The 27,418-nt window shown below is 39.3% G+C and overlaps 1 protein-coding gene across 2 annotated transcripts; it reads left to right on the top strand.

Annotated features, from left to right (window-relative positions):
* Positions 1 to 449: 449 nt before the first annotated feature.
* LOC145477794 (uncharacterized) lies at positions 450 to 27,182 on the top strand. 2 transcript variants are annotated; one of them, XM_081455621.1, is made up of 23 exons: positions 450 to 717; positions 6,191 to 6,361; positions 6,824 to 6,927; positions 10,595 to 10,678; positions 10,765 to 10,852; positions 11,532 to 11,629; positions 12,071 to 12,170; positions 12,342 to 12,465; positions 12,685 to 12,764; positions 13,192 to 13,250; positions 13,741 to 13,779; positions 14,092 to 14,171; positions 14,567 to 14,665; positions 15,295 to 15,409; positions 15,783 to 15,887; positions 16,265 to 16,316; positions 16,549 to 16,688; positions 17,174 to 17,912; positions 18,389 to 18,900; positions 22,486 to 25,176; positions 25,706 to 25,784; positions 26,248 to 26,299; positions 26,731 to 27,182. In XM_081455621.1, exons 2-23 carry the CDS (start codon positions 6,301 to 6,303, stop codon positions 27,170 to 27,172), a joined length of 5,943 nt encoding a protein of 1,980 aa, XP_081311747.1. In that variant the 5' UTR covers positions 450 to 717; positions 6,191 to 6,300; the 3' UTR covers positions 27,173 to 27,182. The 2 variants fall into 2 exon arrangements, with proteins under 2 accessions (XP_081311747.1, XP_081311746.1); XM_081455620.1 differs by lacking the exon at positions 450 to 717 and adding an exon at positions 4,427 to 4,801.
* Positions 27,183 to 27,418: the final 236 nt, after the last annotated feature.

Raw genomic sequence — 27,418 nt, 5'->3', positions numbered from 1 at the left:
TATTATGGGTAGTCACAGTTTGGCGTGGCTTGCTTGAGGTTCACGGTGCTCTCAGCAAGAAGAATAGTTGTGCTCGTCTTGTTTTCTTCTATCATGCTAATCGAAACACCTTGAGTTTCAATCAAGTAGTCGTGATAATACCAATTGAAATTGTCGCGTGCACTTTTACGCATTGGTAGACAACCTTTCTCGAAATAGCTGTATATGGCAAAAAGCTGAAAGCATTTTACTCTGGGTGTATGGAATCAGATACCTCGGTCAAAATTAAAATTGTTCCTCTAGGGGCGTCTGATAATATCAACAACCTGAAGAAGTTAAGTTCCCTGTTTAATGGGCGGAAAAGCGTCGCTACTATAGCAGCAGGTACGCAAGTGTTTGCATAAATAAAACAAAAGCCTAAATACCAATTGAATTTTGTCAGTGGAGTTACCATAACGTCATTTCTCGGTTCCAGGCTGGCGCGGTAGAGATGCGAGCAGGAATATTCTACCACTTGTTGACTGAGTTTCATTGGTTTTGCCACCTGTCGATACGGGTGACTACAAAAAGTCTCAAAACAAACTCAGAAAATGCAACAAGAGACGCTTATCGGATGAAATGTGAGAAGATGTGTTCTGGACGAGATTTAGATGCTCCAAGATATCAGATCTGAGTGATTTTTTTGTGTTGGTCTGGTAAAGTAACGGCAGTATGTATTGAAAGTTTGATAGCGATAAGGTAGGTGTTATTAGCTAATGTCTCGCTTCATGGATCGCACATCTAACTTTATGGGTCATTCTGGAATCGCGCGTTCATTTGTACGGTTAAAACAATTTGTAATTTTGCAGCCTCTACCGTTTAAAAAATTCCGCAAAAATCTTATATTTTTTGACTCAACAACTTGAAGAATAACTCTATGATGTTAAATAAGTTGGCTCTAGTGTCATTTCTTCGCGCGCCTCAGCCAGTTTGGCAAATCAACAGATTTGCTAACTAATCTAACTGTTAAGGCCTGGATTTACGGGTTTTTTCCCTTGGAAACGCCTAGGAGAGCATACGAAATGGAAGAATAATACCCGATCGACAAACATTTTGGTGAAGTTGTTTAGTCGTGCATTTGTTTCCTTGATATGTTTATTACTCACAGTTGATTAAGTTAGGTTGGTTCTATAAGACCCTGGTTGGTTTTTCAAAATTGTTTGCTTTGTTTTGTTTATCGTTTCTGATAAAAACTAAATTTCAAAAGACCAAGGCAGATGTTAAAACAATTAAAATTTTATCTGTCTTTAAGTTTACGAGCTTTTTACTTAAAAAAATCACAATATTAGACAGCGAAAGTTAATTTGGGACGCACTATTTACACTAGAAACTTAAAAACAAACAGAAACGTATTCAAAAGTGTATTAAAAGTTAACGTATATTCAGGTAGTTTCAGGTGAATACTGAGAGTAAAATGAATATGTCAGGCTAGTGTGGGAGCAATGCCACGGTGTGGCTATAAAGATCTCATTCAGTTCATAATCCAACATATACACTCCAATAAATTGTTGTTTCAGTCTTGGTATTCGGAATCCTAATCGAAGACTTTAATGGTTTATTTGTTTTGCTCAAGAGAGTTGTTAGAAAAACAATCGAATCTCAAGGCTCACGGAAAAATAAACTTGTATGACCTCTAGGTTGTGAACTTTTAGAATTCAAAGACGACAAAGGTCAGACTGAGATAAACTTTTGGAATAGTTCACAGTTCATTTCTCGCTGCTCACTTCCGTACAGTGCGTTTAATTTACTGTACGGTTTGAGAATTTAGTGTTACAACAAGTTTATATCCACTTCTGATGCATGATTAATATTATTTTCGTATTCTCATCAACTGTCTGCATGACCAACTACTTATTAACCGCGAGAGAGGTCTTTACGGGAAAGTCTTAAACCGAGAACATGCCGTATTGACCGAGATATAGCGAAGTCAATATCGCAAGGTCGAGGGTTGAGATTTTCCCATAAAGACCGAACGTTTGAGGTTGATAAGCTGTTTATTATTTGGCTTTTTGCTCTGTCTTTGCAGGCCCGTAATCGGCCTGTGGGCAGTTCCGGAGAATAATGCCCTACAGTTAGCCAATCAGAGCAAGCGTGAGATCGGCTACAAACACAAGTATTTCATCGTACGAGATTTGATCTCTCTAGAAACATGGGTGTTAAAATATAACTTTACTCTTGGATTTCATGTTGTTCATTCACTAAAAACTTGAATGATAGTCAAGGCGAATTAAATGAAAGCTTTTGATTTAATTTCGTTTTGTCTTGGTTAGGATTATCAAAGCCATCGAAAACTATATGAATTTATGTATTTTCAGTTGGAAAAAACATTTTGAAATGAAAATCGGTTGAAATCTAGCGTTTTCTGTGTATCGTGTCTATCAAAGAAAATTTACTCTACAAGAGCTGGGTACTAGTGGAGAAATATGCTGTCTTTTAAAGTGTTCCTCTTCGAGGGTTTGTGTTTTTGTTGTTAGGTTTACATATTTATAAATATGTTTACAAAATATCAATGTATAAGGCAAGGAATCCCAGGGACGCCAATGAGACTTATGGAAAGGACTATCTTAAAGATACCTAAGACTTAACAAAATAATAAAAATGCCGTCGTCGACACACAAAATGATCATAATTTAGAATACAGAGTACATAATTAAGCAAAGCTAAACGCGCAAATGCGCAAATGCAAAAGAAGACAAAGAAAAATAACTTGGACTAAGTTTAGAGGTGAACACAGCAATACTAGAAGCATTTTGAATTTCAGTGCTGCGGGAATTATATAATTTGGAGCCTTGAAAACGGAGTGAGAATTTCCTTACATTTGTCCTACAGACTGCAAAAGGACGGAATTCGCACTTCCAATAATGTATTTAACTATTTAATCATTTCTACAGAAGAGTTATCAATACTCGGTCAAAGCTGAGGAATGAAGGACTCTGAGTGGAGTTTGAGTTCGACAGGTTTTTCAATCTATGGAAAAGATGGTTACCTGAGAACAACATATTTTTCCAGGCATAACAACATTAATCACGATATTGAGCTTAGGCGAGCGCTTAGGTTCGATTTGCATGCGCCGTTGACTCGACTCCAGTCTATACGTTCCTCCCCGAGAAGTAGTAGAGCGCGGGCTCCTTTCCTGAACAGCGGCTGGCAATCGAGCCTAGGCTGTGCCAGGTGAAGACCTCGACAAATAAAATTAATCCGGAACTTGCTGGCATTAAAATGGCCCCACCCACATGACTTGTATCCGAGAAAGTATTGACCGCTCAACCCATTTTTATCATAACATAAACTCTTAAAAATAGACTTATTGCAGGCATATATATAGTTTTTTACCAGGTTTCTTATAAAAGTCTTAAATTACTTCGAAGAAAAAAGTAAATGAACACCGCCCGATGCCACTGTGTTTGGCATGAATTTTGCCCCACCCATTTCTTCGACAAATTTCCTCGAAAATAAACAATCATTTACAATATCGAAGAATTTTTGACAGAAACGTCAGCTTATGGACAAGCGCTATACGATGTTTAACATATGCAAACGATTATCAGTAGAGAATTTTATTCCCGTTTTGTAACTAAAAAACTTAATTAGGTCGACTTGATTGGGTAAGGGTAGATTTTTATACAATATACGCTAGAATTGTTTTGAAGTTATTCCAGCTTATTCAGCTATGTTTAAAAATTCAATATACTCAGACAGATTTCTTTAAAGAGGACAGATTTGAATTGATTAATTAAAGCCATCGTCAGGGAATATTTTTATGACGCGTCAATAATTTGAATACGGTCTCTCTTTCCAGAATATTTACAACAGACAACATTCTCAGAACGGCACTATCTACTCAGTAGCGTTACAATGCGGAGCAGTTGTTTGACACAGACCTGTCGTTGATCTTAGAGAATCTCTTTATTTAGCTGCTAAGCTCAGCGGGGAATATATGGGTGGTGACCTACAAAATACTTCGTACGGTAGGTTGTATCTTCTTTTAAGGTAGCGGTTTCGAAAAAATATTTAGTCACGAATTGCAATTGTAGTTGCTTTGGTAGAATAATATTTTAGATTAATCTGGCGATTTCTTTGCGGCTAAAAAGCACATTGCCTACGTGTAAGATACTAACGTTCTAGCACTCAGAAATATTATAATAACTTGACGATGAGCCAATTTTCTTGCCACGTTCTCAAACAATAGATTCTCTCAGCCTGTCTTTCAGCCAACTTCCCGTCGTATCGGTTATTTCTCGCGGACCAATCACAGAACGTTTTGGTGCACCTGCGGCATATATATCCAGGACGGTTCACACGATAATTTCAATATTTATTTCACGTTTGGAGTACAATTCAGCCCAAAGATAGAGTTTAAAACTGTAATGTGGATCGTTCGAAAAACAAACAGTTCATTTGGAAAAGTGATAACAAAATATTGGTTAAAAATGGCTTAATTAAAGTTAACATTCTAGAATGATTTTTTTCCGCCTACTTCTGCATTAGAATTCTTGAACGAAGTTATAATTATAGCTGACGTTACTACAGTGTTAACTCGCCATTGGGTCTGAGTGTGAAATTACGCCATCTAACTTTTCACAACAAGCGTATTTCAACATAAAAATTGTTGACAAGATAAGCGTTTACAATCCTTTGTGGCTGGTTTCAAGGCGCTTTTGTGGCGGGAAAGAGAACGCATGGCCTCAAAAATAATGTTGAGGCGGTGAATCGAATCGAAGATATGAAATGTCCAGCCGGTAGCTAACTTGTTATTCAAAAACAGGTTATTTTACTTTGCGAGGTAAATGATTTTATATAGTTTCTTTGGGTGGAGTGTCAGCGCACTGAAGGAATTTTTATACGCATTTTTACATTCAGTAATTTTTGCAATCTCCTGATCGATATTTCTGGGTCCAGGAAACTTAGAATTTCCGTCGTTTACAGACTGTACCGGAACTACCAAATTTTCCTGTAGATTTAATATATTTAACGTTTGTTTTCACACTGAACTAGTGAACAAAAACTACCAGGCAGTGTATTTCAGTGAGATAATCGATAATTACTTCTAGGTCAGCCTGTTTTACACTATTAAGTTACAGCTTATATTTATCGCTGAGGCCGAAATAACACAGAATGTACGTTAACATATCACGTGAGTTTTCAACGTTACTGTTGATTACTACTCCAATACGCAAAGTTTAAGTAGTTTTCAATATATTTAATAGTCTGTTCTTTGACGTGATAACCAAATATCCAATTAGTTATATGTAAGTAAAAGTTCTGTATAATTTCGTGTTACTCAATTTATTTGTTTTGTTATTTTGCTTGTTATTTGAGGTAACTAACATGAGGGTGCCATCGAGTTTTGTGAGAATTACACTCGCTCTACAAGCATAAACATAACTAAAAATACTGATCACAACTAAATTAACGTCTACGAGAAATTTTAATTTCGCAATAATTGCAGAATAATGAAAAAAAAAAAAGAATTTTCATTTCGGATCCTTTATCTAGTAAATTTGTGGAATTCAAATATTTGTTAAAATCATCTGACCATCAATATGTTCGTGCTAACGAATATATTGTGTTAACAACGCAGTTTAATTTGCTGACTGAGGAGAATTTAGATTCTAGTTGAGAATATCGTTGACGTTGGGTGAAGGATGATTAGTCTCGTTTTTCCTCTTAAAGTCATGTTCTCGTTTGCTTAAATAAAACATTCTGTCTTCACCCGTGGTGACCACTGAACAATGGAGTACTCAAAGACCACCGACTCGGCCAGTGGCCTTCGAATGCTGGTCTATATACAAGCCCCGCTGAGGCAGAACAGAGCTTATGTAATTTATAAACATACACCTTGTGCTGTGGATGAGTGAAAATCAAATGATTTGATTTTTACAAGTAACTTAAAATAAGTCATGCCTGCTGAGAGGATTACAAACTCTTGGAAATATGCGAATGAGGTTTTGGGCTCGGCTGATCAAAAACCGCAAGCAACTAGACGTTAAATACAGCAACTTTAATGTATATTGGAACATCGGCTGAGGCTACTTACATACAGTTTTTACCCCTTCGATGATAAGGAGACCACAAATACACAATACTAGGCGAGCCGTATACTTGCCAGGAGGTGTAATACGATTTTCCGAGTTTGTCTCTAACTTTTCTTCACTTTGCTCGCTTTTCTTAGGATTCCACGTCGTCCCGTGATCTGATATGATTCTAAATTTGTACATGTGTCTGCTTTGATGAAGAAATTACTCCAGTCTAGACTGTTTGTGGACCAGCGGCAGTTTTAAAATGAAACCACAGAAGGAAGAAAAACAGGCACAAAAGACTTCCAGCATCAAGGTTGGAAAAGGTGAGTCACCCCAACTAGCTGTTTCTGAAATTCAGGTTTGATTTTGAGTTAGATCTGGGAGTAAGCGGTGGCAAATAAACGCTTAAAAACTGACATAAACTATCAAAGTATTTAGTATTCGACTGCCAGCGATATTTCATGACTTCAATCTTGAAAATAATTGACACAATTCGCGATTTACAAATTAACTGATTGACACTACTTGAACTTGATCAGATAAGTTGACTGTTCTAGAATTGACCAGCGCAGTTAGCATTCATTTATTTATATTCCTGATTTTAGTTTTCCAAAAAGATTATTGTCTGATTATTACAAAAGCGCTTTACTTCGATATTGTTTCAACATCAAACGGAACTACTTTAGACTATGCCAGTTGTGCATCCAATATCAAACTCAGTCACTTAAAAAATAACTTAAGTCGTTTTTCATATGACAACGAAAGCTTTGTTTTGCCCGTCACAGATTCTGGAAGGGTCAAAGTTTTTGTCAGAGTTCGTCCACCTCGACCACAAGAAAACAGTCGCAAGGAACCAATAGCTGTGAATGTACAAGAACTGTCATCTCAGGTAAGTTGAACTCAAAAATGTTACTCGACTATCATTTGAGGAAGCAAGAGGCCCGGACGATCGAGCGACTGAGAGAAATTTATTCAATCATTTATTCAATTTACGGTCGCTTGCTTTTGATTAAAACACAGAGTTTTATACTCGGAGCTAAGGGGATTTAGGCCAAAATGCTCTTAAAATGATCTATTTATTTCAGTTTCAACAACAAATTAAAGTGAATAATATGACTCGACAGTACCACCACAAAAGACTGAGGAGAGTCAATCTGGTCAGCGGTAAAATTCATTCGCGTGAGGTCGTCTGACACGTGCCTTGTTGTATTGTAATCATCACTCTAGTTAATTGATGGTGGTTTCGTGGTAATTTTTGCTATTTTTCGCCTAAAAATGGCTCTAAACAATCATTACTTGGAAGCCAAAGCGAAAACTACACGGCCAATGGTGTATATCACACGAAAAGAGTCGTTCTGTGCGAGTCATCGGCTTCACAGCGCGAAGTTGAGCGACGAGGAAAATCGATCGATATTTGGAAAGTGCAACAACAAGAACGGACATGGTCATAATTACACGGTGAAAGTGACCATCCGTGGACCTGTTGATCCCATTACTGGAATGGTCATGAATTTAACGGACTTAAAAAAGCATATGGAAAGCGTGTTACAAACTTTGGATCATAAAAATCTCGATATGGACGTACCTTTCTTCGCGGACACGTGTTCCACGGCTGAAAACGTCGCTGTTTATATTTGGAATAACCTAACGAAACTTCTGCCGGAAGGATTATTGTATGAAGTGAAGGTTAACGAAACTGGCAAGAATTCTGCCCGTTACAGGGGCGAGCGAGTGAATTGTTTAGTGTCATTTTCAGTTTTGGAGGGAAGGGTACAGGGAAGCATATAGTTCACCTGTGTCAGCCAATATTGCAAAACAGTGTTATTATATTGAAAACCTTTGCCATCAATATTTGTTACTTTACCTTATTTAAACATTTGAGTGCAGACGGATTTTTGATTACTAAATAATGCATAGATCACTTGGGACTCCAATTTTCTTTGTGATATTTCATGCAGGAAAAATTCGGTATTACCTCTAATTTCCTGTCATTTGTCATCAATTGAATTACATTTGTTATATACATCTCTTGAATTCCTCATTACGTTATCTTGAATTCACAGAGATAGGGTAAGAATAATGCAAGTTTTGAATTGAAAGATAAAAATGTTCAGTTAATGGAAATATATTTGGAGATTGTTTTAAAGAGCTTTAATTGGATACTTGTAGTAACCATGGCAATACATATAATGTCATCTACATAATTAAAACTTCTTCAATCTTTTAATTATCATTTCACATGAAATATGAGCCAGGTACCAAGGTTACCACAAAGTTTGAAGTAGTGTCGTAATTGTTGGAGTAAGTGGCTGATTTGCCATCTTTTTCTAAAGAATAAGATGAATGGCGAAGCAGAGAAGCTGGCCAAGATATTGCAGTAGATGGTGATTTTTTGCATTGTTAATGGTGGTGACTTACTTCAACTGTAGCCTGCAAACACAGACAGATTTCCAGTTTTTAGCGGGAAATCTGTCTACATTTGCAAGAGTCCACTGTAATATTAAAAATCATTTTGACTAATTATTAGTTGAAATGAAGATTGAGTGTTACATTTGAACATATAAGGAGCAATGTAGCATTGTGTAAAGCCTTTTCTTTTGATGTACAAAAATAAAATCTCGGCAAAATATTAGACACACATTTGAGATATGTTTTGAGACCTTAAGACATTGAGTCTAAATATTTTATGATGTACCAGGTTTTTTAGTGAAGATTTCTACTGTCTGTGATAAAATGGGTTTGGTAAAACCTTCAATAAGGAACACTATTCTCTCAATAAATAATCAAAATTTGTCACACCAGAGTGTTGAATATCGCTGTTTGTGGCAGTTTGACTTTGAAAGCGGTACATTTAAATGTTTTTATTAATAATGAGCTATTGTAGTAATAAGGTTTGGTACTGCAAATGAAGAGACATTGCAGGGACACTACTGGCATCAACAAAACTGTGTACTGTTTGAACGAGGTGTGCAGGGGGGGGGGGGGAGGACATGCAGCATGGACATGTTACAACAATATGTCCCATTGTGTGAGCTGATACTATAATTCAGCCAGACATGAATTTGTAACTGCTAACATGTCACTGTGACATGCCCCTTCATGTGTACTAACCTCAAGTGGGAACTGTAATTTCGAATAAGGTGGTGAGGTGGTTGGGGGCGGGGGGGTGGGTGGTTGCATGCGGTAGGGACATCTTATAGCAATGTATCCCCTTATGTGCTACAGTAATACTTTATTTCAGCTTGCCACTGCAAAATTTCCTTGCAGCATGTCCCATCATGACAACAGTGCATAATGTTGTTGCTGGTAACATGTCACTGCCACATGCTCCTTCATGTGTTCTAACCTAAAATGTGAACAAAACCAAAATGTCCTTAAGAAAGGTGTTCTCCATTAGGTCCTTGTTGCCTGGCAACTGAACGGTGCATCAAGCTGTATCTAGTGTGTCAGTAGACAAAATGCTGGGTTAAGGATCCGTGAAACAGTGCTTCACTGTGATTGTGCCAATGACACTGCCTCCTTTTATTATGGGGTGTGAACTTTTATCTCTCGTAAACTGTGTATTCATATAATACTTGGATCACTGAGGCATTTAGGGTTGTCCAGGTGGTATAGATCAGTGGCAGATCGAGACCTTGAGCTAAGAGTGGGGGGGGGGGGGGAGAGTGTTGCTTGCCCTGCCCTCCTTCTTCTTTCTTCTTTTTTTTTTTTTTTTTTTTTTACTCAAAGTAAGGGGGGCTGGGTCCCCCAGGCCCCTCCCCTAGATCCACTACTGTAGACCAGTATGTGGCCTACTGAGAGCTAACCAGTGTCAAGATATTGAAATGTGTAGTTCCAGATTTTTTCTAAGAATTCCCCTCCCCCCCCCTCCCCCCCCCCCCTATCCCTCTGGAAATTCCAATTAAGCTTCATACATTTCTTTAAATTCTTTGGTATTCCAGAAACCCCCAACCCTCAGGGAATTTCAATTCCTTCCTTGGGGTGGCTATGGATGTTTTCTGGAACTGCACAATTTCATTCTCTGTAAATGAATTGAAGGAGTTTGATTGAATGTAGGAATTAATAAGTTGGAATCGATGGATAAATAAACGTGATAAGTCACTGAGGTATTATGAAATACGTTTTTGATGTTGATGGTAACAGATGTCGGTCTATACCATGATTAATTTGATGTCTACGTTTCTTTGACAGCATGTATACGCATGCTAGCAGCTAACATGCACTGTTATAGCTGTGACTCTGACAATCAGTTGCTTTATAATTTGGACCATAGTTACCACAACTTGATGTAAAAGACGTAGTGGTTTAACAGTTGGTATGTAAGACCAGGGAGGGCGTCATGCACGCTCATTGCCCTTGAGTTCTTAGAGACCCTGGAAACTCAGTGAGGGGATCAAGCTTTTTCGATTGGTCTCGCGAGAAACGCGACGCGACATCCGAAAAATGACACGTTTCTCGAGAGAGTCGAGAAACACCGGAGACGCTAAAGGGGAAAAACGGGACGTCGTTGTAGTCATTGAACTCAGAAGTGACTGACATTTTTATCTTAATTTCAGATTCATGTTGCTGATCCTAAACACAGCTGGGAGAAAACGTTCAATTTTGATCATGTTTTCCCGAAAGAGGCCACAAACCCAGAGGTGAGACTTAATCGAAACTGTTTAAAACTCACTCACTTCCATAGTAGAAATAGCGCTAGCAGTACTACAGTCTTATCTCTTTCCAGGTATGCAGTACAATAAGCAGGCCTCTTGTAAATGCTGCTCTGAATGGCTTTAACGGAACTCTGATGGCGTACGGGCAGACAGGATCAGGTATAATTCCTCAGTGAAGTTGTTGAAACAGTTTACCCATAGAGACGAAGCGAGCTTTTAAAAAGTAAATAAAATACTTTTGAAGCGAACTCGAAAGAATCTTGGCAGGTCAAGAATTGAGTTAAAGAAGCCACGCACCCATAAATATCATTGAAAGTAATGATAATTGCGCGTTCAACTTAGGATGGGCGTGTCCTCATAACGGGCTTTGCAGCTATGTCCTCAGCACGCTATGCGTGCCTATGATCATTGGTGAGCAGTTTGGAAAACTTTGGCTTACAGCAGAAAGTTGTTAAGGGAGCCACGTCACGATTTGCCCATCTGAAAACGTTTAGTCTAAAGTTTTCAAATTCGTCGTCTATAATCCGTTTTAATCTTCTTCATCCTTAACCTTGTTCCTTTATGGTTTATTATTATTATCTCTTTGGTGTTTTTCTATCTCGGTAAACCAATATTTTCAGGTTTCCTTCAGTTTAAAAGTAATTTGTACGTGGCCAAAATAACTCAGAATGCTGTTACTGAGCTCCTTAAACCTTATGAATTGCTACGGTATAAAATACTCATTCATGGTAAATGTTTTTGTTGTCTGATATAGAGAATTCCTTTTTTTTTTTTCGATCTAACGTTTTGTCGCACGCGGTTGTTGAATTTGTCGTCGTATTTCTGTCACCCATTTCAGGAAAAACCCATACACTAATGGCACCTGATGGTATAACAGCTGGCGTCATTGAAAGGTGCTTCAAGAGAATAACACAGGATGACCGCCATGATTACAAGGTACAGCAATAATATTGATAGCCTCAAGGTGACCTTTTCTGGTGACTCCTCCCCACTGGATGGTATACTATTCCAGTACGAGATAGCCCTACCCCCGCCTCCAGCATTTCGCTAATTCGCCGGTAACTCTCCACTTGTATTCCTGAGTAAAGAGAGGAACTTTGAGAGTAGAGCATCTGGTATTAGAACACGCAGTGACCCCTACCAGGGTTCCAGCCCCCATACTCGTTTTAAAATGTCGTTACGAGTAGTTTTGCCAATCATGTGACCAAACGAAACGAAGGCTCTGGGGACAAGAACGGGCTCGAACCCAGACCGCTCGATCTCGAATCCCGCGCCTCCTACAGGTGTCTGTAGTGTAGCCATAACATGATCCATGAATTTGAAACCTATCAGCATTTCCGGTTTTGTCCACCTAATAACATCAATTTTCCTCGGCAGGTGACCATGTCATACTTACAAATTTACCAGGAGAAAATCTACGACTTGTTGAACTCTACAAATAAGGTTGAGTTAAGCTTGAGAGAACATCCTGTAAAAGGTTTGTATTTATGCACATTTGAACAAATTGACCTTCTTTTGCCTCTAAACCAGACCTCTTTTTTGCGTGATTATGAAGCTGAGTTGTAAATCAGTTTTCCCGAAGAATTCCACATGAGATGACAGTTTAATTGTCAAATCACAACCTTATTTTTTGTTCTTTCATCCGTAGGTGTTTATGTGGAAAACCTTTCAGAGTTCGTGGTTCGAAGCCCTTCAGAAGTGCTAAATCTTTTGACCGTGGGAAAGAAAAGACTAGTTTTCGCTGAAACTAAAATGAACAGGAATTCAAGCAGGTTTGAGATCCAACTTTATGTTAAAATTATAGTGAATTGATTTTAAAATTGTATTATTCCTTCAAAAGTCAAGCTAATACCTTGTTTAGACCAAATTAGCATAAACTTAGTAATAAGCTCAAACTTAACGTACGGTTGCCCACTCCCTTGACCCTTCTAAGAGCCGCCGTTTGATTTCTTATTATCTTGATTGAGCTTCTTGATTGTGTTTGTCCTTAGGTCGCACTCGGTTTGTCAGTTGACAATTGAAAGAACTCTAAACAAGAACAAGATTCTTACTGAAGGAACAAGCAAACATGGTGAGTCCTGCCTAAAAATATTCTTGTGTCTTAATAAGGCATATTTCAACAAGAGAAGCCTTCTTTATCATGGATGGCAGGCACATTCAGAGGAGTTTAAAATTTGGTTGTGAATTTTTTTTGCGTGCGGACGATGTTCTCACAAGGCTGATCAACACGGCAAATTCCTCGACAGTGCGATCTGTAAAAGAGATGTAAAACACAAACCACTGTCTCTTTACAATGTGCACCTTTTCGTTGACGTAAGAGATCTCGGTGGAAAATGTTTGCGTCAATGTGTCCATGAACAGCAAATATTGCTTTGCAAAGAATAAGAGAGCACATAACAAAGCTAGGGGCATTTCCAAGTGGCCCGTCACCCTCGAGAAGAATTTATTTCCTGGGGGTATCGACTGACATAACGATACGTTGTTTTATGTTGGTTCAGGTGCAAACGTACGAGATCCTAAGGAAGGACTGGAAGCGGGCAGCAGCAAAAACAGCGAGGTTTGTTTATTGTCACCAAGAAAAAAAAATGACGGTATAGAGTAGTTAATTTATCAAAATCAGTTCTGACTATGTGTTCTTGTCGCGATTGTTTTTTTGTTTTGTTTTTTACCAAGTCACTGCTACAAGAAGTAACCCTCAACTGAATTTTACGTTTTTAACAGCCAAGATGATAAGTGTTTTTCTTTGTTGATGCCTAGCATCTTTGATGTGATTTCGTTACATTGAAATTAAGCTGTTCTTTGAAACACTGTAACTGTAAAAAAGGTTCATTCGTCCGTGCGTAAATTAAGTGTCATGTTTTTTTTTTATGTTACGTTATGTTATGTTATGTAAAGCTAACAGTTCGATTAGTTATAATGAATTTTCACTGCATTCAGTCGATAGCATCTTAGAACAATGCACTCGAAAAGCAACTTCCAAGGTATGTTATATAAACTTCTTTGTCAATAAAGTTTACACTAGATTCTCCATGTTCTGTATTCACCAGGATTCAGAAGTAGATTCACTAGCTGAAGTAACCGAAGAGGTAGGGAATTTTATCATACCTGTGCCTTCCTGTATTGATTGTGTTTTTACAGCCCGGTCCAAAGCATACAAAACAGCTTGGCGCCGGAATACACATAACTCTGGCTAACGTAGCATGACGCGACTCCAGAGTGTTACGTTGATACAGCAACAGCAGTCCATTACTATGGAAACTGAAATATTGGTAAAAAGTATTGGTAACTAATCAAACGGAAAGACATCATAGCATCTGAATTTACGACAAATGGATTCTGTTAGTGATCGTATTGCAATTCTACTTTCTTATGTCAGCTGTGTTTTTTTTGTGTTCTAGAATGGAGGCACGGAAGATGATTCGTTTGCAAAAATGGTAGCATTTGACGATGACGTGCTTATTCGAGGGAGAATATACTTGTATGTAATTTGTATCATATTTTTTGAAGATTGTTATACTTTTAAGCCTGTGAAGAGGAAAAAGTCGAAACTCTGGACCTCTAGCATGAAAAAATATCAGTACAATTCTGATATGAAGTATAATACAACAGCCTTCCTCGTACTGCGAATCTGGACACACACTTAGGGTCAAAATCTTGGGCTAAAATTACTTTTTCCCGCATGTATGGTAGACAAGTTTGTAAAGCTCAATAAAAATAACAATCTAATCTCGCTTATTCTTAAGTGTATCATTGCAGCAAGCAGTTGTATTTCTGTAGTCAATGCGCCAGAAATTAAGGTGTTTTGTTTAATACGGGATTCAGTTGTGTCAAACGTCTGAATATCTCTAATGATATGTTGTTTGTGAATTGTAGGTGCGACTTGGCTGGCAGTGAGCGACTCAAGAAAACTCACGCAGAGGGAGAGCGACTGAGTGAAGCACAGCATATTAACTCATCCTTGCTCGAGCTAGGGTGAGAATATGTTTCCAACATTTAGCCTAGCCTGCGTAGCAGGTGTTCATTTCCAAAAGCACGCAAAAGGAACGAAACAGCGAGCGAGTGCAAAAAATAAGGAGTAGGAGAAGGGATTGGGATCGTTTCCTCCCCACCCGTTCCCCCTTTTTTGCTCACCCCCTCCCCACTTCTTCCCATATTTTGCTCACCCCAGGCGTGGTTATTCAGGCCAACAAGTTGACAAATAGAACAGATTTCTTGTTTGGAATCTTGTCTTTGTTAAGTTGACTGAGCCAGCAAATTTCATCGCAGACGTTGCGTGCGTAGTATGGCGTATATTGATGACATCAAGCTCACGTGACAAGTGCCGGAGTGCTGATTATAAGAGTCAAAAATCCTCGCGTGACCTGAACAAAGATTTGCTAACAAAATCGGACAGCTTGTAGCCCTCATCTATTACTATCATTCAGTAAAACAGTTCGTTCCTTGTCGTTTGAGGGGAAAATGAAGCAAAATATTTCGCTGAGGAAGACTTATATATCTAATATCATCTCGCCGTTTTTGCGCGTGACCGTAAAAGCTTTGTTAATTTTTTTGACATATCTGCACTATGAGAAGAATGAACTTCCCTTTGTAATTGTTGTCAGAAACGTAATCCAAGCTTTAGCCGAAGGAAAGAAGACTCATGTTCCATTCCGGAATTCTACGCTCACAAGACTGCTTCAAGAGAGTTTGGGTGGAAACTGTAAAACAAGCTTAGTGGTGAGTTTGTAATGCTAGAGTGCTTTAATTTGCGACTAGACGACTTTGAAAGAAATTTTTGTTCCAAAAAATTAAATTATTTTCGTCTTGGCCAATGAGATGCAAGATAATGCGATCTAAATCACGCGATTTCCTTCCAAGCTTCGAAGGCTTCCTATAGTCACTCACTATGACCATCTCTTGCACAATTTTACCTTCATCGCTTGGCGGGGTATCAACGTATCAGAAGTGCCCTACTTAAAACCCGTACTAAGTAATAAGACGGTATACTGTTTCTTTATCGTGATATTCTGGCCTGAGATACAGACTAAAATCTAGCGGTCCGTGAATTTTCGATGTCTTATCATTAACTGATACATTTGTTTGGTTTCAGGTGTGTGTTTCACCTACAATGGGTGATGTGAGTGAGACGAAAAGCGCGTTGTTCTTTGGATCACGCGCCATGAAGATCACTAACACGGCTTACGTCAATGTGGAGGTGAGACTCAATTCAACAATACCTTCGTTTTGTTTACTTTGATCAATAGCCAATTCTTTGTTTCGTTTCCGCCGAACATGTCCTAACCTGTGTGAGGGATCTCCACTCAACTATCGAATATGGGAATTGGTGCTGCGGTGATAAGGTAGAGAAGGAAGGTTTCCCTTCGTCTAATTTCTGAGCGAGCGACCCACTCACAAGCCAGTTGTAATATGCATCCTCTCACGGGTCTGATCTCACTCTCACTCCACAACTTTCCTAGCTACTGTGCAACAAGCCCATCTCTTCACTGTCTATGTTATCCTTCTCGTTTTAATTTTCTGTCGAAAATATTTCCAACTATAATTCAATATTATTTCATGACACTTATTCTCCAGGTTGATTACAAGAGGCTCAGCGAGGACTTGTCCAAGATTGTTGACATGAGAGGTACTTTTTTTTTTATACCGGTCATTATAAGGGAGATACCACTGAAAAGATTAAATTGCCATTCATGCAATAAAGTAAACGTTATCTACCTCGTTTGAAGTTGTTGAGAGCGAATGCTAGGTGACAAAAAACAAAAGCATTCAACAATTTTCAATACTCGCTGATGGTATACAGAGTTAAAAATAGAGACTGAAGATGTCAATTAAGCTGAATATTTGAACTTCGTTTACAGAAAAAGATTTGGAGGAGTTAAAGCAGTCTTATGAGAACAGGATCGAGCGACTGAAACACGAAGCCGAGGCAACGGTGGCAAGTGCCATGGCCGAGACAGACAAGGTGTTAGCATCAGTGAAGAGTCTTTATGAGAACGAGGTAGATACGATCATTAACTTGTGTTCACAATTTAGAATAGAAGTAACTGGTGAAATGACACTGAAAAGAAAAGCAAACACCTTCCAAACTTGCCTAGAACCTAGGCCTCTACATCTAGCCGTCGTCAATTCGTATACGTCGCCAAAATGAATTGACCGTGAAGGCCTGGAAGAAAGCCGCACAGGAATAAGGCAAGTCCCAGGTTTCGTTTTTCTTTCGTCTTGTTTCGTCTCCCGGAAAAGGTTGCTACACAAACTTAAAACACTATATCCTTGTTCTTATATCAATGAGACACGCAGACCTGAGTTTTATGTCACAAAAAAGACTAAAACAAGAACAACAAGAACAACAAGAACAACAAGAACAATGGGAAGCAATATTATACTGCAAAAGTAAAATTTCAACGTGAATGTAATCGCTTCAACACCTCTCTCTATTTAAATTAATTTGCTTAGTTTTGTTTTTTGTTTTTTCCTTTTTTGCAGCAATCAAGTTTACAAAGCGATATCGAAGGTCTAAACTCCCGCTTGGAAGAAGAAACTACACGCACAGCAAATCTTCAAGGCGAGATAACCGTGGCGAAATGTAAACTTCAAGAAGATATGTTTAGAACAAGAAGCACGCTGTTAATTGACATCATCTCCATGCAACTTTTTTACGCGCTCAAAGATATTTCTCTCGATGATGCTGTAATCCTCCCTGAAAGCGAACTTAAGCAAAAAGATGGTTTTACTCAATGGACTGTAACTAAAAGCAAGCTTCTGGAAAACACCGATCTTCTTTTGGAATTGTTCCAAAGCTATCTAAATGTGCTGAATTCCAAAGGAGAAAAATTGTTGGACAATTGCGGGAGTCTTAGAAGTTTGATTGGAGCAGAAGAGTTATTGGACGAGAGAACGCTGCTGCGCGACACGGAAGACGTAACGTTGTACTTGACAAATAAAACGGACGATGACAAGGTGGTTGCGTCGTCACGCTATAACGAAAACCTACTGGAGTCACACAACAAGGAACTTACTGAGGAAAAAGTTCCTGAGGTCGAGGAGCATTCCTGTTTAAGGGACAAACTAGTTTCACTCAAACGCTGTGTCGACGGCGATGCTTTGAGTTTCCTCAAGAAAGCATTTAAACTTGATCTAGAAAACGAAGGAAAAACCACAGACTCCAGGCAAGATATCTACAAAAGAATACAGGAATTTATGGACCAAACGAATTCTGTTCTGGGTTAGTGAGTAAAATTCGTAACTTTTTCATCTGTCATCACGCTTGATGATTTTCTTTCTTCTGCTCACATACCTAATTTTACCTGTTTCGCGTAAGGGAAATTTAGATCCTAATTGGAACTCAGTTAAATTAAATTCACCAGAATTGAAATCCCATAGTTAGTAACGATAGTAAGTATTTGCACGAATTGCGGACCTATATGGCTTGCAGAAAAGAGAGGGTTTTGCACTAAGTCATTGCAAACAAAGAGGGTTTTTTTTATTTAAACATATTTCTTATTGTTTTCCCCAAAAGACATTTGAAATGAGTAAAAGTAAATGTTGTGCCAAAAAAATAAGCCAAACTAAGACTTGAGTTTCCGGTGTACAAGCGTAATATATACAAACATAACGAAAATTTAGAATTATCCCTGATGTGTTCTGTAGTTTCCTCATTTTTATGCTCGTATATATTACGCCATTTTTGTCTGTCTTTAGATTCTCAGAAAAGTCAAGAACTGTCACACGTAGCTGACGCACTCACCCTTCTCGACCACTGCCACAGTCACGTGATCATAGATAAGGCACTGCAGAGCGCACTGTTGGTTTTGGAAAACAACAACATTACCCGGCGTTGCCATGACATCCAAAAACAGAAAAATGTCTTGGAGGACGAGAACGAAACGCTGCGAAAACAAATTCAGAGTTTACAGCGGGAGGCTGAAAAGTTAAACGGGAAACTTAACGAGACCTCCACCACACTGTGTGTTGTGAAGAAAAGCAAAGAACAGCTAGAAGATGATCTATCGTCCGTGTTTCAACTTCACAACATGAGAAATAGTGAAAAAAATGTTGAGAAAGAGGGTGGCGGGCTTGACAACAGCACATTTGAAGGAAAACTGCAGGCGGATATTGCAACGTTGGTGGAAAACAACGCTAAATTGCAAGAGACATTGGAAGCGACAGAACAAGACAAGGAAAACTTGAAATCTGAGCTAACGTCTGTTAAGGTCAGTTGTGAGGCATTTATTGGTCACCTTGTCACGTGATAGTTTAACTTGCAAAGCATTATTACACGCGCCTATGTTCTAGTGACCAACGGTTGTGGAAATCACAGGGTTTCGCATTTATGAAATGATAACAATTAGATACAACGCCACGCAATTCTCCGGCAATAATCAGTTTGGTCTGAATACGTTTAAATGGTGAGATGAAATTAAGAACCAATAATTTATGGTAAAGAATTAGCACATGTCAAAGAGTAACCTAAAAATATTGGAAAAGGGCGTCACAGGCAGTACTTTTTCTGCCCTGAAAAATTGGTGTTTAAGAGTTATTTGGAGGACACTTCATATCAATAGCAAATAGAAAGGTCGAGTAACTGATCTGTAGATAGTGATAGAAACATTCAATACAGATAGCATAGGTGACTTTTATTAGCTGACAAAAGGAACTGAAGCGAAAACCTTAACAAACCAATCCACAAACTATCAGACGTCACAAGACGACGCGTACAGGACACTTCGTGTACACTAACACGAAACTCCTCGCTAAAATAGCAGACCATCGATTGAACGACGAACAAGGAAAAAGACCCGAAACATGACGCAGCAAGCTACTGTGCAACGTTAAGACTACACAAAGGTGACGCTTTTTAACCGTAAAGTAAAGAAGTCACGCGATAGTGAGCGGTTGTGATGAAAAGCTTTAAGACCAACCCAGTATTATCAATTTATCAGGGTTCACCGAGGAGCTTGTGGGATAGAATGACATTAAAGACCCGCAAACCTTGAAGGATTTACTTTGCAGACAGAACAAAATATGCATTGCGGACCTACATGTTCGGCAAGACTCCGGAAGACCTCTTCTTGTTCACATCAGTACCTTCTTTTGCAAAATTAACGTTTGCACACCTCTTGTTGCACTGGAAGGTCATACTCTCGAAGGCTCGTTCTTTCACGCAGTGCACAAACTTTTCGTGGCAAAATGTGTTCTTTATTATCACAAGATGGCGTATCTTCAGTTCTAAGGACCTCGAATCTCGGTCTAGAAGTGGTAGCCTGCTTTTGTCTTCAAGCTAAACAGAGCCTGCAGTTCTCAGCGAAAATGTTGCTTGGTAACATTACCTATCAAGATGACATCAATCTGACCTGACAACTTCGGAATGCTCGTGATTGGACGATAAGATGTCGGAAGTTCTTCGGACCGTTTTGTCCTGCGAACGATTTCGGGTTGGTGAAAACAATCCCTGAAATCTTGTGATAGAAAAGAAGACGATTGACTGATACACACAGCAGGCAAGTAACTGAAATTCAAAGACAAAGATTCAAAGCAAGAGCAAACTCTTGTCCAGGAATCATGCTTGAGAGACGACAGACATTAACTAAAGATGAGGTTTTACGTGGTGCAAAAGACGCCCAGCTATGGATGCCGACTATTCCTCCATAAAGACCTTGTACACCAAACTTGCAATGTGGGTCTGGAGATCATTCCTGTTAAGAGACTTCAAGCTAACAGCGCCGTTATGAAAGTGAGAAAGAATAGTTTGACGCAAGATATTAACGAAGCAATCAAACAATGGAAGAGCAAAATAAGCTCGAAAATTCTGGTGAATCATGAGGATATACGTCGTCTTAGAGTCTAAATTGCATCCATATTTTTCTTTCCCCTAAAATTAAACGTTTTTATTAAATTACGGAATAAAAAAAGTATCTCGTACAGTTTGACTAATAGTAACCAGAGTATAAATTTCGCCAACCTTTATATTAATTTGAAGTAACTTTGAGTGTGATCTTTGATGGGCAGATTCTTGTTTTATTACGTTAATTAGCCAGCATTGTATTTCAATTAATGTTCAGCAGTCATTTATCTGAGACAATTATTTTATTTGTTGGCGGTAAATCTCGCTCCTCAAAGCGAATTAAAACCCAGAAAAAATACAATAATGTAAATAAATTGTAGATTTTAAAAGAGTTATGTAACTGTTCTCAGTAATACAATCACATGGCTGTTTTATTTCAAAGGGTACAAATAAAAGAGTTTTAATTGCTGTAGCGAGTTGCTATTTGTACGTTGTATAGACAGAAAAGTCCAATAACGCAGGCCCTTAGAATAGTTCTTCTGATAGTTTTGAGTAATATGGTTAGTAGATTTAAGCGTAACTTGCCTTCAACTGTAATGGTAGAGTGTAGTACCTTGGCTTGACAAAACTGAGCTTTCCTAGAAAAATATCTTCTAAAAATTAGATTCCACAACAATATAACTTAATTGGCCGCAATCGAATTACGCTATCGGCTGAGTAGTCGAAAACACTATTTTATAAATTATTGAAATTTATAGGGTTGACGCGAACATAAAACACGTCGGAAAAAATAAAATCTTTTCGAAGCTTAGCTGCTCAAGAGGTGGTCACTTGGTTAAACAGCGTGAGATGACCAGGAGATACTAGTCTATTCTCGGTGTCACTTCCGCACATTGTTATCAAGTTTCTCTGACAAATTAAATCACCAGGACCTATATTCCTGGTTTGAAAGAGGCACTGTGAAACTATAATCAACATCCTCTGTCCATGTTTCTCCTTCTAGTGTTGAACGCACAAATTCTGTGTAGCTGAGGGGCGCGTCAAGAGGGAGGAGGTGGGTGAGGCAGAGAGGCGGTGAAACGGGGGGGGGGGGGGGTTAAAAAAGTGGGAGGGTCGTAGGGAAGAAACGAACTGCGTGTAAACCGATTAGTTGTACCTTGCACCTTGCAACATCAAGAGTAATTCGACTTCACTTTGCGAGTAATTAATACCAGACTTTTTCTCCGAAGAAACAAAATGGAGTTGACTTAATTTTAGAAGCTAGACTACTTACTTTATTGGTGCAACAATGAATAACGTGAATGATATACTGTAGCAAAGAGTGTGACGACTGCCACAAACCTGATATATCACTAATCACAATGCACTGAAATACATCGCGCGCAATGAACCAATCAAAACACGACAAAAACGGGCAAACGTTGAGAAGCTGGGAAAACAAAGTCAATCCTTCAGATTGGTTAAAAACAGCATATAGTTGTTCTGATTGGTTGGCGAGTGTTTCGTTAGTTTCTTAACCAGTTAGAGAGCTTATTTATGAATCAAAGAAAATACATGATCACTCTAACCAAAGCACACTCGCTTCGTGTATTGCTGGTAGGTGTAGAACATATCTAATATTGATTCGGGGAAAGCAGAGGTACGTATCAGTTTACCACACCTATGAGATAATTTTCGCATAAGATAAAAGGCAGTTTCTGGCGAGATTTACGGCGTATCGTGATAGCACCTTTTGGTGAGGTTGCACGCCACATATTTCTCTGAAATGCACTCTACCAGGTTCTGAGACCGTAAAAAAATTGCGCCGTGGTCTCACTTGATCGCCCCGCCGCCCTCCCCAACACTCCCCTCTTGTTTACCTTTAGCTGCCTTTGTGTTGCAGTTCACGCGCAAACCAGGCCTCCCCTGGTTCTAAGTAGTTAAAGGGGCCTGGATGAAGCTGGTAGCCAAGCAGCGTTAACGAATATATTCTTGACGTCGTAAGTATGTATGTTTTTGTTTGTTCTCTTTGCAGCGAGAACTACAGAGAAAAAAAGAAGCAAATTTACGATCCGAACAGCATACCAAAAGTACACAAACAGAAAAGGTAGAGCGAGATGAATCCGCGACTCCGTCTCTTGGTGATCATGCAGTAAAATCTCAAGACCGTGCAATCCTTCAGGGGATTTTGACCTCTTTGCACGGTGATTCTTCTTCTTCTCTGGAGAAAGCTGCCTTTGCAGCGCAAACAAACGATCTGGACGACATCTCTTCCTTGAGAGCGGTCATCAACCAGCGTCTTGGAGAGGAGTGGTCTCTTGTAATTCTTGAAAACGCCAAAATGAAGTCAGAACTGGACAACATTAGAGGGAGGATAAACGAAGAAAAGCGAAGCTTTGAAAGCGAGTTGACAAAGTCGAAGCTCAAAGAGGAGAAAGGAGGGGAAGCCATGTTTCAAGAGGAGGAAGTGCCAAATCACGCGAGAGATCAGAAAGTCTTGGAAATAATGATTTATGATCAGAACAAAGTCATCGCTAAGCTAGAGATGGATAAACTGGAGCTGGTGAAGGGATTACAGCGATACAAAGCGCCACCTAACCAACCTCAAGCTGATGTAGATGTTAGGTTGGAACAAACATGCGAGCTGCAACAAGAAGATTTACCAACCAAAGACGATTTGGAAACAATTGTCAGAGAAAAGTTGCATGAACTATCTAAAGTTCACCAAGAAAACGAAAGCTTAAAGATTGAATTGGATTCGTTGAGAAGCAAGTACAATTCTCTTGAGAAAGAAAACAGCAACTCCAACAGGTCAGGAGAGATGCTTGAACAAAGGTTGGAAAACTCTCTCAGTGAGATGGAAACGAATCTTTCGACAAGTGTTACGCCACAAATGAATGAAAAGTGTACTGAATTAGAGAAGAATTTAGCCGTTTCTACCAAGGAAAACAATGAATTTAAAGAAAAGCTAACAGAATTGGAACAGAAGCTATGCATAATTCAGCAGGACAGGGATGCGATTAAAGAACAGAACATTGCTTTGGAAAAAAGTATGCGCGAACAGCAAGACAACATTGAGAGCGCGCTGGCTTTGGAGAGAGAACAAAAGACGACTTTCGAACAACAATTGCAAGCGAAAACGCGAGAGTGTGAGGAAGGAAAAACTTTGCTGAAGCTTAAAGAAAACTGTTTGAGTAAAGTGGAGGCGGAGCTGGCAGAAACCAAGGAAAGTTATGAAAAGCTGATGCAGGAGCGTTTAAACGAATACGAATTAGAAAAAGACAACATGATAAAAGAGATCAATGGTTTGAGATGTTTACAAGGGTTACCAACGCTGAAACTTGCTTCAAGTAGAGAAAATGTAACGGCAAGGCAAGAAGAGAAGGGTGGCTTGGTAAGTGCAGAAAAACGCACACAAAACAGGAAAAACAACAAACTTAACTCGGAGTTAACGCGCGCAAAAGAGCAGCTTGTACGGCTTAAAGCAGAGCTGACCATGTCAAACATGCAAACACGAAATCTTGGGACGCAGCTCTCGTCACTGCGCGAAGATAGCACGAAGTTGGAGGCCGAACTGTCGACGGTGCGAGGTTTTCCGAAGAATTCCGGACAACGAAGAAATTCGTTCAGCTGTTACGACGAAACTGTCCGACTGGAGATCGAGTTGGCAGAAGCAAAGGAAAAGATAATCGACTTGCAGGAGAAATTGTTGAGCATTTATAAAGAGAAGTTTGCTCTTGAGGAAAAAATAATGAGCTTAGAGGGACAAAGAAACACGGATGCACAGAATAGTGAAAAGCTTTGTTCGACAAACCCTGACCACGAACTTGATTCTGATTTGGAACAAACGAAAGAGCTAGAATTGAAGATCGATTTATTGGAGGCTGAGAGAGCACAGCTTAAAAAAGATCTCGAAAACACGAACGCTGATAGAAGTCGATTGGAAGGAATCGAACTCTGTGTACAACAGTTAGTCTCGCTTGAAGATGAACAGCTAAGATTGAAGAGTAGATTGAAAAAATGGGCTCAAAATGTGTCCGATGAACAATGCATGAACGAGGCAATAAGCACAAATAAAATAGTGGAGAGCAGTTATTTAAACGAGCTTAGAGAGTTGTCGGCAGAAAATTGCTCCCTTCAAGTCGAAGCAAACGCTTTGAAGGAGACGATTGCCGAACTGGAAGGTGATTTAGCGGCTTTAAAATTAAAGGTATCTATAAAAGATACAACGCAAGAGGCAACGGCAGACAAGAAAGCGGTCGCTACTCTTCTTGTTGCAGTAAAACAGGAAAGGGCCGAGCTACAAGAGGCTCTGAATGACGTGCTAATCGGAAAAGAAGATTTGGAGGAACAGCTGTCGGAAATTAAGATGAAATACGCAAGATTACAGCGAGAATTTGCCATGATAAGCATTATTAAGGACGACTTAGAGCTTGAGGTTCTCTCGCTGAAAAGGGCGAATTTAACACGAGGACTTTCGAACCTTACACAAAGTAGCGAAGAATGCAGAAGTGAAATGTCGGATTGCTGTCCCGATGACCTGATGGTTTTGGCCGTCAACGGAGTTGATGTTTCGACGGGGAAAACGATTGCATTGCCAGGAGGTGGAAAAAAGAAGGCCAATGGAGTGTGCGATCGAAAAACAGCAGTTAACACAAGAAACCATAGAGAGGGCCAGTCGGCTTCATCGAGTGGAACTACGAAATCGTCTTCAAAGCCAAAAGCGGTGAGTATTATGAAATTATTTATTAATTTGACAAATTAATGTGTCAGTAGTTCAACTGTGCTGTGATTGGTCTATAAACGTCGGCGCGCAATTTATACGGAATGGAAATTAGCAACCTAATCGATTTTCATATCATCCGCGTGGTCAAACAAGCTGGGAGTACAAAACAGTTCAGAATTTTTTCTCGCCTGTCAAGCGCGCGGAAAACCTAGCACGGCTTCGACGGTTTGAGCAGGTTCAATGTTGAACCAGCCAAACTGAACGAACTTGCCAGAACTAACAAAAACACACTCAGGGGATAGACAGGGCAGGAAAACGTCTATTTCTAAGCATAGGAACGCGGAAAACAACGATTGGGCTTTGATACAGAAAATTCAAATTCGTTTCTGGTTTTAAATGAGTTTTAACGGTCGAGAAAATGTACGGAAGGATGCGACCTTCATACTAGTCGTTGCACGAAAGTATATATTAATAATATAGTGTTAAAGCTGACTTACGCATCGAGTTTGAGTAATTTTCTCTGTCCCAGAACGAAAAGAAAACGCCACTACAAGGAAGAAACAGTGGGCAAAGATTACAATCAACGCCAAAGAAAGTATCTGGACGACGTAAGTTATAGTAAAGACATGTTTATACCATGTTTTCTTGTTAAAATACTTAAAACTCAATGAGACCTATAATAAATGGAACACAGGGTCATCGATCAATGACAACTATCTTTATAAAAAAAGAATTGGTAATAAGTGATTTCTGATTAAGCCAAAAGAGAGTTCCCCTAAGCTACAGTCATTCTGGCTTAGGACTTTATTAAACCTTTATTAAACCTATTAGACTTTATTCAAGGGCGTAGCTAGGGAGGTCCTGGAATGCCCGTGAGCCCCCCTTTTTGTAAGCCTTTCTTTAAAGAAACAATCTATAACAGGTGGCAAACACATGACAATCTGGTGAGTACCCTCACTTTGACACAGTGACCCCCCTTTGAAAAATCCTGGCTACGCCCCTGCAAAAATAAACCAATGGAACATTGTGTTTTAGCTTGATGTGATATCTGATTTCTTTTGTTTTGTTCAGGATCTCTTCCGTCCAGTCCCAGCAGAGAGGCACTGGGCGCCAACAAGGCCAGGTAATCCAAACAAACAGGCCACTTTTCGTTGTACAAAAGACCGCAGACCAAACGCGCTGTAAGTTTCGTTGGATAGCGCTGGCATCGATAGAACAAGACCACAGATAACAAGTAGGGTGGAAAAAGACAAGTGAAGTCGTCAATATTGCGAGAAGACAAAAGCAGACTGAACAAAGCTGAGAGTGGCTTTTAGTAGATTGTCTTAATTTTAGATGACTTGATGGTGTAAGCCCCCCCCCCCAAAAAAAAACAAAAACAAAAACAAAAACAAAAACAAAACAAAACAAAACAAAACAAAAACAAAAACAAGTAAAGTGTAAGCAATCAACACATATGTACTTATTGTCATTTTGTGGTCATACCAAACAAGACATGTACTTAACAGGCAAAAGCAGTTCATATTTACTGACTTGCACTGATTACACCGACAGGTATATCACAGGTGACGACCAATCACCGACCGACAATCCACAACACCCTGCAATATCATACGACCTAATAAGGATCGATGACGTAAGTGACGAGGCACTGCATGCAGACAGTGACTGCAATAATAGCGGGCTCTTGCGACAAACTCCCACGGGGGAGAGAGAAAACCCCGAGGGTATGGAACATGACGCCACCAGTGCATGCTTTGATAAGGACGATAAACCTGCACATGTTGATACAGAGGACAACACTGAGAGTTTAGTGGACGATTCTGTTGAATTTGACGATCATTGGAGCTCAAATGGGGGTATTTCCGAGACAGATTCTTCCCTTACTCAACCGGCAGAAGTGCTTGTCAAGACCACTTGGTCTCTTAAAAACATTTTCAGGCGACAAAAGTCGCTACCTCCTCCTGATCATAAACTTGGAGCTCTTAAACAGTAGTTGGCGGGAGAGAAAAACCAATTATCAGCCTGGAGTTGACAAAGGCAAATTGCTTTCCAATAATGAGTTTATAAGTAGGGAGATCACAGTACGTATAAATACTAAAAAATTCAAAAGATTTCACAGAAATCAAGGGAAAAACCCGAGGATTACACAAAATCGTTTTTGCAGTTTAAATCCGTATAGAATATAACGTAAAACCTAAATGTAATCGTTAATAATCACAAGCATCACTAGAAAATAAAT

The sequence above is a fragment of the Orbicella franksi genome, chromosome 2 (genome assembly GCF_964199315.1).
Source record: "Orbicella franksi chromosome 2, jaOrbFran1.1, whole genome shotgun sequence".
Lineage (NCBI taxonomy): Eukaryota > Metazoa > Cnidaria > Anthozoa > Scleractinia > Merulinidae > Orbicella > Orbicella franksi.
This window is presented reverse-complemented; position numbering and strand designations above follow the sequence as displayed.

Coding starts and splice junctions, on each gene's coding strand:
- LOC145477794 (XM_081455621.1), top strand. CDS start 6,301: ATGAAACCACAGAAGGAAGAAAAACAGGCACAAAAGACTTCCAGCATC. Junction 12,466..12,684: donor ATGAACAGGAATTCAAGCAG/GTTTGAGATCCA, acceptor GTTTGTCCTTAG/GTCGCACTCGGTTTGTCAGT. Junction 16,317..16,548: donor CAAGATTGTTGACATGAGAG/GTACTTTTTTTT, acceptor CTTCGTTTACAG/AAAAAGATTTGGAGGAGTTA.